Genomic DNA, 12,597 nt, shown 5'->3' with positions numbered 1-12,597 from the left:
AATGCATTCATTTGGCAACATATGTCTTACTTGCCTAATCAATAAATAATGTACAATATACTATTGTGTGCTGCTTTGTAGCTTAAGTTGGCCCCAGGATGTCTATAATGGTTGCTTTGCTCTTACCTGTAACTTAACATTACTGATAAAGTGCTCCTCAAAGCCATATATAGGACCCTGCAATGTTCTCAAGACACGAGTGGTGTCTAGGTGGCCTATATTTCAGAAAGGCATCATATTTGTTGCATCTCTGCTTTACTTCTGGGAGTGCTGTACCAGGTCCGAATTTGCATATCGTTAAGTGTGCAGTGTTTGTTGTGGCATGCCATGACAACTTATATTACGCCAGAGAAAAAAATTCTTTGTACCTTGACTCAAGGCGTTTTATGACCATTGTGTTTGGGTGTTTAATTATGAATCATATTCAATACCTTAGGGATAGCATAAGGTACAGTTGAGTAATGTATTGTTTAGTAATAATTGATATTTAGTAGTGGCAGGTCGCACCCTGTCATGGATAGGCCTAGACCAATAGTTTTGTTGTGCTGGGGTGCGCGGCTGTCCATTTCCTAGTTTGCGTATTACCATATCCAAGGCCACTGGAATTATGCAGCAGGGTTTGGCTAAATTTTGCAGTGTGATGCAGCATATTTTGTGGCAGTATTACCGCCCAAATTTGTACGTTTTACACATGATCACTATTTCTGGGCAAAGGTTTGAGTGAGAAATAATTATTTTGTTAAAATCGGCAAAGTATGCAGGAGATAATGAATCATGTGGCAAATGAGGCAGGTCCTTATTTCGGCAGAACGCACCGCATAATCATATAACTCAAGTGGTCCCCAACCATATCTCACTTCTCCACCACCTCAGGACTCACTTCCAAAGGGGAACCAAGGAGTCCTGTTTTTGACTCACAGCGATTATCTCTGGAATGCCGATTGCCAGGGAACTTGGGTTGTTGTAGAGCTTTCTTTTAACCTCAATTTTTAGCTTTCTTTTTTTAACTTAACATTTTTTTCTCATGGTGATTTGTACATGTTTTCCCCTAGTACAAGAGTGCTGTGCGAGCATTTATTCCTGATAGATATTGGTACCCTGTAGTCTGCACAATTAGCTCCAGGGTCACACATATTATAACGTTATGCCTTTGTTATACTTTTGTGCTCGTAGGAGACTACTCTTTCTCCCCCAGATGCTGTTCTGCACCTCTGGCACAGTGCTATAAGGATGGTGTTTTATTTTTTAATTGGCGTCCTGGCTGAATTCTGTCAGTGGCACTTTGTGCCAACGTTATCATGGAAGACTACTATGAGCTGTGACTGGGATGCAGCCCTGCTGGTGCCGACTTTCATCCTGAGAAGGAAGATAGCCGTGCAAGAGAAGTGAGCATGTCTGCTCACTTAAACGGGTGCATTCCTGACACATAATACCAAGGGATGAGGTTAGATCATTCCAACAGGTTGGCTGAAGGGTACTCCCGCTATGCTCTCGTTAGCATAGAAGTACTAGTGGTAGATAGGAGTAATATTAGGCACAATTAACATGGATGAATTGTTTGTGTTTTTCACCATTCTAATAATGCTTATAACATTTATGTGTTTTATCTGTCTAATAATCTCAGTTCACATTTTATTTACAAGGATTAGAGCCTTTCAATAAACATTTGAAAATGCATTATCATTTATTTTCTTGGTAACACCTTCGGAATGCAAAAGTGACAAACGAAAGGGTGTTAGATCTGTTTCCACAAATTCCTTCGGAATCAGAGTGGTCAAGTTTGGGGTTACCAGTAACATCTATAACTCTGAAAGGTTAGGACTTTAGATGTGGTACTGTGAGCAAGCCAAAACCAACATTTACTGGTAATATTAGTGGACTCCGTCTCTATTTTGTGAAGTTTTGATGACCTAATACGCAGTCCTACTAAATTCGAATAAACCTTATAACAAGGTTTTACTGTCCTTGGGACTGCCTTGTTCTTTGTACCTCTGAAATGGTCACATGCCTTGTGAGTCTAACCCCCATGTCATAGACAGAACTGAAGGGTTCCCTAAAATTCTACAGTGAGGTTCATTGCCTGGTAAAATGAAAAAAGGGACTCCTGAAGCTTATTTGTGCTATTTTGGCAGCCAGAGCAAATGAGAAAGCCAAAGCGCTACTAGAGATGGTAGGATGGAGTACAAAATAGTACTGTAGTCTAGTGCATAAAAAGTACCATCAATACACACACACAAATAAAAGGACATACAGTACATATGATTTGTATTGTTATGCATTCTGAAGAAAATAAATCAACTGTCTGTACCAAAATGCCAATGCATACTGATGTTGCCAGAGATATTCATGCCACTTTGGATTCCAGTGTTGCTTTAGATACCATACTGCCACTCTGATGATATTAGAGAAAGATGTGGCTGAGCAAAAGGACGCGTGCTGATGTGCCGATTTGCTGCTGGACACTTACCTGGCCGATGTAGGGATAAGCATCCTCTGAGTCAATGCCCTTGTTGTCCCTCACATATGCAAAGGCATTGGTCATGTAACCCCCACCACAGCCATCGTTCTCCTTGACGCAGTCAACTAGGTTCTGTGGGCTGAGGTTCACCAGCTTCCCTGTTGTCCTCTTCAGCTGGCCTTCCAAAGCCCCCACGGAGCTGAACGCCCAACATGACCCACACTGGCCCTTCAAAAGAAACAGAGACAGAAAAGCAAGTTTCAGTGTCTATGAGTCTAGCAGTTCTTTATTGCAGGAGAAACTGACCAAATAGTTGTATTTGGTGGTCCTGATTTAATGGTAATGGGATGGCAACGTAGGCCTTGGAGTCCACAGACATAGGAAAATTGCCACCTGTAAGAAGTTTAACCTACACAAATATTTTCACATATTTAACTTCTACAAAGAGAATGGGCAAATTAGGTCATCTTGACAGATGTATTTTCACCTGTAGTAATTTTGATCTAATGCTAATATTTTCACCTTATTTAACTTATATTCATTGCTTTAAAGGCATCTCTTTTTGCATGCAATTGATACCACTAAACTTAAAGATATGGAGCACTATTCTAATTTAGTCCTGGAATAGAGTGGTGTGGTCATTTTTGAGGTCAAAACTTTTGCCAAGGCAAAATATTACTCAATGAAAGTACTGTATTGAAATTATTAATGAATGAAATTATTCTTTCTAAATTATTAGTGAGTAACATTCAGATCTATGGGTTGCTTTATGAAATTATGAACTGAATGTGACAAAACAATTACAAAAACTTGTATTTCTCTGGTGTAAAATAGTCTCTCATGCATTCCGGTAGACTGGAAGTGGAAGTAGACATCCAGATACAATAGCATGATGGCGAGACTAAAATACTTAACTGGTTTGATCTAGGATTTAACAGAATATCTCAAGCCAGTGGCTGAAGTGGGTTCATGCAAGTAAGCTAAGGTTTGAAATCTGCTTACCCTAAGCTCACCCTGTATGTATTTAACACAAGGTTGACTTCACCAGCCAAAATAGGAAATTGCATGTGTGTGCTTAAAAATTAATTGTGGTGAACTACAGTTTACAGGGTGGAGTGTTGGGGTTGTCTCACCTGATTCCGCACTGGGGTCACGTAACCCTTCTTCCTGTAATCAATGGAATCTGGTATCTGACCTTCTACATCAAGCTCTGGGTCGGTGTCATTGGTAAAACGTTGTGTGCGTGGTACGATCAACCCCGTCATCTTCTTTGAAAGTTCCTCAGATGTCTAGGAGAGGGTTGGACAGAGCATACAGGGGAGTATTAGTAGCAGTGTGACAGCATGAATGTGGTGGTTAACTGTGCAGTATAGTTGGGCTTAGAAAGAAACGCAAAAAGTTTAGTGGTATCTCATTGGAAAATCAGGCATAAGCTTAAATGTTATAAGCATGGAACAATACAGTTTAAAAAAATTATCTAATTTCATGATAACTTTGTCAGAGCTGTATCACTTAGAACAACGTTTTGGGGTCACAGGTGCAAATTAATCCTTTTTCTCCCTGGAGAGGATTCTGTCTATCATATTTCTGTCATGTGCATGGACACAGAAGAAACTCTAAGCAACACCCTTTGACTGAAAAGCAAGGTACCAAGTGAGCTGGCACCAAAACTTCCTATATCGGGACTTACAGGCAAATTTATTCCCATACTGGGGCCTACTTATGAATGCAGGGTGGATCTTTTAGTGGGGTTCCGTCGGAGGTGAGGCCTAGTCATAACCTGCTTTTTGTAGCATGTTTACAACACAGTACATAATAATGTTCACTAACCTAAATGTGGAGGTCAGTGCCTATGCCTCTTCAAGTTTTTATGTGCGGAGATCTCTTTCCCAACTGCGGAGATCTCTGGACATGTAGGTATATATTTTAGCAGTAAATGTGGAAGGGACAGAGAGTAGCTGGAAAATAAGGAATACTTACTATTAAAGGGGTGGGGTTAAGAGGAATATGGAAAGGCTTTGGGAGGGGGTTGCAGCCTCCCACAAAGAATGAGCCTGTTGCTATTCCCAAGCTGCACTAATTACCATCGCCAAAAGAAACCAAAACAAGAGTAAATGTATTCGAGCTCAGAGATGGAGTAAGTCCAGCACCACACATGGCCAATTAATGGGATTGCAACACTCTCAATAGTAAATAATAGAGATAACATTACAGCCTATAGGAACTAATGTTAAATTTAATTAATTTATTCTAACTTTTTCAAAATATAAATAAATGTGCTTCAATGTTTAAGAAAGTATGTATAAAGAAGTTATCGTTATTTATTATAACATATTATTACCCTTTGTTTTTACATTTAAAATGTAATATTACTTTATTTTTTAATTACATTATTTTAAATCAATGATTAATAAGTTTACTACAAAATACATTAGAATTTTATACTTTAGAAAGTTTTTTTAATTTGAGGTCTGAAGAAAAATAATGTGAATTTCATATATTCAAAATAATTACACATTTACTTTAAAATTAAGCTAATGTAGCATTTAATAAACTTTAAAGCTTTCCATAGGGAGTTCTCTGCTTCAGTAGCGGGGACCTCCACTTAAATGTGTAAACTTACAGTATTAACTTTTGCAAATTAGGCTCCCCCCTCTGAATTCAAAGGGTGGAGACATGCAAGTCTACACTTTTGAGTAACTTTTAACTCCTAAATGGTGAATAGCCAAAACGTTGTAAAGTTACTTGAAACTGTAAGAGTAAATGTAATAGTAGTAAATATACACGTGTAGATTTACCTTTTTGAATATGACCCATGGAGTTTGAGGCCTAGGACGTTGTTTATCAAAGGTTACTTTGGAAGTTTTAATTTGTTCCAGTGATATGAAGCCTTGATTCAGGGCCTTTCAAATAACCGAAAGTGTAAGTGCTTTACTTCACTTAAATCAACCGACAGTGGAGCATTGAAAATATATAGAATAGAAGTAATTGAAGCTAGAGTGTAGGGTTTTTACAAATGTGTTTTTATTGGTGTTAAATTATACTCAAAACATCATGCCATCATTAAATTGTGATAGACAGAGACCGCCATCTTATAGAATGAACAGCATTTTCAGATGGAGCAGAGGTACATGGAGTTAACGAACATAGCAGTCTTCAGTCAATAAGAATGACATATAATAACAGTAGTCATCTCATTGGACCCCATCAAGCCACAGAATGTATAGTTAATGTGCCACGGCTATGCATTGAGTTGTGTGTGATATATAGTCTGGTAAGCAGAGTGTCATCCAAACCATTCAGTATGTATGTTCAAGTATGTTCAAGCAGTGTGTATTTGGCTTCAGACTACATTGATACTGTCTCCATGGGCTGCCTCTTTTAGGTGAGTCATTAAGTGGGCCCAATATATACCCCTGGTTGTAGCCTGATTGGTGTAGCATATGATTCTGCTTTCTCATTACACAAGGCGCCATTCAGCAACCAGTCTTATATTTTCGGGGTGCGTCCTGTCATCCACGCCATTCTACTTTCACTAACAATAAATGCAAAGCTGTTAATCTGACGAGCGTGGTATTTCTGCTACATATCCAAGCAGCATGGTTAATGGTGTGCTTTCACTTTGCATGGCTACTATTTCCCCAATAGTGTATGCTACCGTAATCCAGTATCTGTTGATGAGGGCACTTCCAGGCAAAGTATAGGCTATCTGTTGTGCCTGTTTTGTATTAGAAGGTATAGTGCGATGGTTGAGATGGGTCTATTCTATGAAGAAATTTGGGAGTACAGTACAACATATTTAAGAAGTGAAAGTCTATAAGTTTATGCCTAAAATTAATGGAGATAGAATTGACAGAAAAACTGACAAATTTTAGGAGATATCTCTCCTCTTAAATCTTTTCCTGTGTTTTAAAATGGCACTATCTAATGTGACTGTGTGTTCAGTGTATAATCTGTGTAGTCTATAGATCCAGCTTCTGATGCTAGATGCAAACCATCTTGTACCACAGAGTGAATTCATTTGATTCCATGGGGATGTCTTCCTGCTCGCCACCTGGCATACCTGGTAAGATACAAATATGTCAAGACGTTACAGCTTTCTCAGCAGTGGTCTAGTGATGGTAGAGTACTGTTAGAAAACCAAGGGGTACAGATCAGAAGCGGTTGGGAGTTTGACCCAACCTCTGCAGATCTATGCACCCCAAGATTAACTTAATAGCATTTTCCATTGAAGGAGATAGATCTCAACTAGTAGCGAAGGATATTTCAGTGAGGAAGCATTTGTCTTCCAAGCCGGTCTGCCAACTAACCACGAGGCCCAGTGAGTCCATCTAACCTTGTCTATGAAGTTTCTGGGTTCAGGTAGATTATAGGCCAACACTGTGCTAAGGCTTCCTCTCTCAACGTGGTTCTTTTTTGTTAGGAAATATGGATAAATTCAGGGTTAGGTTGTAGCTGCAGGAGTAGAGTGTAGGTCAGTAGTCTTTAAACTTTTCAACACCCCCCGTGAAATCATTTAATTAATCGGACCCCCTCAGAATTTTTCACAATTATTCCATTAAATTGGCAATGCTTAAATGTCTCAACTTATTTAAACATAAGACCTACTTAAACATTGCAGTTAAATTCTGTTACTGTTTTAAAATACATGATTGCCAAGCATATTATTCTAGCCAGACAGGCCTTACTAAGTGTAAAAGTATCCACATTGTGATTATTAGAGATGGGGGCGGGCGGTTTGAAGAATATATGGAGTCCCTTCCCCTTAGACACCTTCTCCCAGCCAGGATATAAAAGACAAAAGATATTAGTGATGGCCCATTACAAGCAGCTTTCTGCTGCTCCATTTTTCTCTCTGCTTAAAACAAAGCACTGCTATCAGCATAATACTTATTTTGCCCACAGCCTGCCCCCCCCCCCCCCCCCGATCACTTGAGGCCCCCCAGTTTGAAGACCTGACACTGAGCTCAGCATATTAATGCAGCTCAGCTCTTCTCTAAATCATTCCTGGCAGAATACTCAGACTCTCAGAATGCTCTGATGCTCTGCACCACGCATTGCATGTCCGAGGCACCCTACTCGTGCATGCTATAGACCCACAGCAAATACCTCAAATCTAGAGACCACACTACTCCCTTTATGCAACGAAAATGCTCTACCCAGCCAAAGAAAGATAAACTTAATTGACTATAGCATATGTAATCCCACTAAAACATTCCCTATAAGAGGGTAATCATAACTCATACTCTACGTCGCACCCAACAAACTCATACAGCCATTAGACGTTAATTCAAATAAACATTCAACACAGATGCTGCCATTGTGCTCTCCTTGAAACACATTCACAAAACGAGGGGGCTAAGTTCCCTACCTCAAACAGAGCTCCCAGTTACACATATGCTCTATTAAAGGCTCTGCAGTATACAAAAAGTGCTAGGCTTGCAACCTCCAACTGGCTGGTGCTCCATACCAAAGTAAAAACTACATCATTCTCTGACCTCCATATGAAAGCAAAGCAAAAACTATCTACACAAACTTCCAGGCTCACCATACCTGCAGGCTCACAAGATTGTCAAGCCTTGCAGTCACCAACTGACTGAGATACAATACAACTGCCAAGCATTTGCAGTGGCCAGGGAGCGCCTATACCCCTAACTGACACATATGGGGCCGGCTCTATGGTGGTGAAACCTGGGCAGCCACACCTGGCGCTAACCCCGGGGGGCACTGTGTTTAAAAATAACACAGGCTTAAAAAATAACTGCTGCAGAGTTCCTTGTGTGTCCAGCAGTTTTCAGCCGACAAAAAAAAATGTCAAGGTAACTCTGTTGATTAACGTTCCTGCTGGAGAGAGATGGAGTTTTCTATAGTGACAATTTCCATTCATAATAATGCAGCACAGAAGGTTTATATGCCGGTTGCAAAGGACGTGTACCAGGCAAATCACCAAACTGTATTTTATGTGGCATGTTCAGTAGGTTTCTGCTGTTGTCATAGAGATCCTTTTGTTACTTGCAGGTCAAAAGTTACTACCCTAATGTCGCGTAATATAGCACAGCCCTAATATAACATCAATGAGCAGCATGCAACCTGAATGGTATCGGTTAGAACGTTATGTTTTCTCCCCGTTTTTCATTACCCTGATGTTGATTTAAAAAAAAAAAAGGGTTAATTTGAATAGGAATACATTCTTCAACCACTGGGGTACGTACATTTTAAATCCCGAGTTTGGGCTTCTCCAGACCAAACACTCTTAAAATATACTGCTTGCCAGTATATGTGACAGGTGACTCCTGTACCTTCGCATTGTGGTATATAACATATCCTATAGACTGATTTACCCACGTATGATTCATTGGCTCTGTATAATGTGTGTGTGATGCAAAGTGCCCTGACAACTTGCAGTGGTATGAGGTAGCTCTATAAAACAAATGAAATACATGTGAGGTAGGGGCTATAGAGAGATGATGGGCACCGGTGGAGTGTGGTAGTGAGAAATTCGTGCAGAAGGATGTTTTTTGGGGGAGGCACCAACAAAGATTGTCGCACTGAGTGTCACTAGCGATAAAGCTGGCCCTGGACACATATATGCATCACAATATGACTCCAGTCTCCCCACTCCTGCAGTTTGAGAACACACAGCTCTTTCCAGTCATGCGTTACAACCAAAGCCCAAAGACACCTTACCCAAGCTGGCAAACAAATATCCCAGACATACCCGAATGACTGCAGGCGCCCCACTGGACGTGCACAACTTGCACTGCTCAAGATTGCTAAGAGTTGCTCTGTATACCCAGCCAAACACACACCAGGTCTGTGGCTCCATATCTCAGACTGACAGTTTAGCACCCTTTGAAAACACTGACAGATGCATTACCGCTTGGTTACATGCTCCTCACACATGTGGTCCTAACACACACAAGACTTTCAAGCCTTGCATCTCAAATGTATAGTAGGGGCTTTAACAAAACAGCCCCATCCACACTGTGCATCCAAACTGCAAATACACATCCTATGTGCATACACTGCTCAAAGTGAATTTTACCTGGCACAACTCACGCCTCAAAAGGGCAGTGCCATGCAACACAATAGCCTCACTAATGAAGCACCCACCATCACACATCTCCTAAAATCTCTAAGTTGAAAATTGGCACAAATCCACTGTAGTACCCTCGTGTTGCGGACACGGTACAAGAAAATCAGAGACAGCAAGAAATCACCGCACTTATATGCTAAAGAGTGAAATATCTATACTATAACGTGTTGCACGATGACCACAAATATGTAGCAAACTGTCTAAATAGTAGTAAAATGATCTCAGTAAATCCAATCACCTTATTACAACTGCACATCGCAGGTAATTTATATTCAAAATGCCCATCTACAACTTTCCCACAGTTCGTGAAAATATTCACGTGATTTTCCAAGTTTTGACCAGTGCCTTGTTGTAAAGGATTGTGACATACGTGCATACATATTGCATGAAGCAATAGTACTACAAAATAAATGTGTGAATAGCAACAATTTACATGTAGATACTTTCCACATTGAAAAAGATAGCGTGTACAGACACCTTTTCAGTTCTTAAGTTGTCCCTCATATTTCAACTACTTATGATATTAGCACACAAATAAATGACACAGAAAACTCTGTAGAGATACACGATAAGGTCATTTCCCACTCTCTAGGTTGCTGGGCAATCCCTCTTTTGGTATTTAAAAATGACAGCATGCCCAGGGACGGCCCAATTCAGTTTTGTGCAGGCACGACAAAAACACAGAAACGACACAACACAAACTATTGAATGCATTCATGTGTAGGGTTCAATTATAGTAATATTAATTTCCACAAGTAGAAGATTTGTTCCCTAAATGTATTTAACTATATAGGAGTCCAGGTACAAAGTTCAAGAAATACAAAACCCCACCAGGAGCTGAATGGTAATTTTCTTAATCACTCGAGTGACTGACTCCTGGCACAGGATTCAGAGAACACACTACACCACACATTCCATTTCCCAGCCAGGCTGCTCGTTCATGCTTCAAACACACAACAAATGCCTCACGCATAGAAGCCACAATTATGTATAGGTGTAAGTGGAAATGTAGAGTTATGGGAGAGTGTTATGGTTTAGGATTTGGGTTATTAATTTAGTGGAATAATTTGCATTGTTTTTTCTCATGCTATAAATTATTTGCAATAGTTTAGAAATATTTAATGTCTAACAGTTCAAGATAGAAACCCTACTACCGAGTGTAAATGCATAAACAAGCCCTATCTTACTACCATGTAAACAGCTGATGACTTTGGTAAGGCTGGTTACCTCAAATGCAGTCTTTTCAGTGGTATAGCTTCGCAACTACAAATACGTTACACAATGCTACAGTAAAGATTACCTTCAAATAATGTAGCAGAAAAGTTTACCACCAGATGCCTATGGAGCAGAAAGACTTACCATATCGCCAAATTGATTCATGCCCACTGTGTAAGTGTGCATCCCCATGGCGAACTCCAGGTTGTGATTGTTAATGTACTTCAAGTTCCTCTCCCAGATCAAACGCCTCAGGAGCTCATCCATCTGTGTAAGGAAATGTAACAACCAAAAGTAACAATTTTATACAAACAGACATATCCCCTATAGCACAAGGGAGCCTTGCAAATGCTGCAATAAGCACCTAGTTTAAGCATTTTGTGCAACAAGTGTGGACTAATTAAGCTGGAATTAGCCTGTCAAGGAGAATTCATTAAAACCTGCAGTAATTTGAGAGAACTGCCAGAAAACCCCTTAGGCTATTTGTATGGTATGAAATAGCCTTAGAGAAAGAACACAACTCATGGAAGTCGTATTTGGGAACTTCTATGCCACTTTAAAGCTTAAAATTCTGTGGAAGTTGGCTGTTCCTCCCATATCATTTTAAAAGACTGGTAAATGAAGCAATAAAGACACTCGTTTATTCAAGACGAACATGAAATTGCAAAAATAGACCACGTTTGGATAATAATTAATTATTGCACCCAATTAATGGAGCAGCAATATTTTAAAGCTCGTTTTTCCTCACATATTGAGCAGAATTCCTTTCCTACAGACTTGTAAATTTCCAAACCAAATATCTGACACCTCAGTGGGAAAAAACGAGTTAGTACAAAACTGCATACTGTGTGGATATAGAGAATAAACTCTGACATTTTGTGCATTTGCCCTGTACTAGGGTAGCCTCCACGGAAAACCGCTCAGATCCCATTTCAATTTCTTGCAAATCCGAACTTGCAGGCAAGCGGTGATTCAATGTACAAATGGCAAACATATCATATTGAGTTGGAACATGGTGAAATTCATGGACTTTGCTGCAAAAGCATTGATGGGTCAAAATCAGGACCTTATGAAATGATGGACAAGCATTCTCGTTTGCAATCACACAGCCTTTCGAGTACAATAAGCCTGTCCCCTACGGACCACCATTTTTAGCATTGACTATTTAATTGTGTTATATGTTGATGTCTGACGGTGGAGTCCTTTTTATAAATTGACTTTTAAAAGCTTTACACTCATGGGATGATGTTGTTTTGTATTTGTGTAGAGAGATATTTTCACTATTGCAATTGTTTTTATTAACTGAACAATACATTATTTGTACTTTTTACTAGAGCAACAACAAATGAATGGCAAAAAATTCTTATCAACTATGATGAACAGTTATAGACTACAGCTCCCAAAAACTTTAAAGTGTCACTGATCAGGGCACAGGCAGCACCTATCTGGTGTGGCCAACTCCAATAATAGTAAATTAATATGGACTTTTTTTCTCCAAATGTATAGCATTTTGTTTACCTTTATCTTTACCTTTTTAGTCCTTTCTTTGTTTTTTGTTACTGTGACGTAAGTCCGAGTTCATCAAATGTGTATTTGCAAAATACTTGTGGGCCAATAGACCATTTTAGTGACACGTTACGGTTTGTTTATTTTTTTGTGTGCTCAGTATTCTTTTTATGTATTGTTAAAATTAATAAAACTGTTTGAAATGGAAATAAAATAAAATGTGAGAACCAGGAGTGAGAATTAGAGGGAAGAATGAGACGTTGGAATTATAGTAAAGAAAGACGTGAGAACCAGGGATAAGAATTGGAGGGAGCGGTGAAAC

At 39.5% G+C, this 12,597-nt stretch overlaps 1 protein-coding gene across 1 annotated transcript in view; it reads right to left on the bottom strand.

The window, feature by feature from the left end:
- CTSK (cathepsin K) overlaps positions 1-12,597 on the bottom strand; it is a 65,300-nt gene that overhangs the window by 19,141 nt on the left and 33,562 nt on the right. The window contains exons 3-5 of the mRNA XM_085638431.1: positions 10,914-11,036; positions 3,592-3,747; positions 2,468-2,686 (exon numbers count right to left, since the gene is read on the bottom strand). Coding sequence (XP_085494557.1) covers positions 2,468-2,686; positions 3,592-3,747; positions 10,914-11,036 — 498 coding nt within the window. The remainder of the gene's footprint in view (positions 1-2,467; positions 2,687-3,591; positions 3,748-10,913; positions 11,037-12,597) is intronic.

The sequence above is a fragment of the Triturus cristatus genome, chromosome 12, assembly GCF_964204655.1.
Source record: "Triturus cristatus chromosome 12, aTriCri1.1, whole genome shotgun sequence".
In the NCBI taxonomy this organism is placed as follows: Eukaryota; Metazoa; Chordata; class Amphibia; order Caudata; family Salamandridae; genus Triturus; species Triturus cristatus.
The sequence above is the reverse complement of the archived record's forward strand: the minus strand, read 5'-3'. Positions and strand labels throughout refer to the sequence as shown.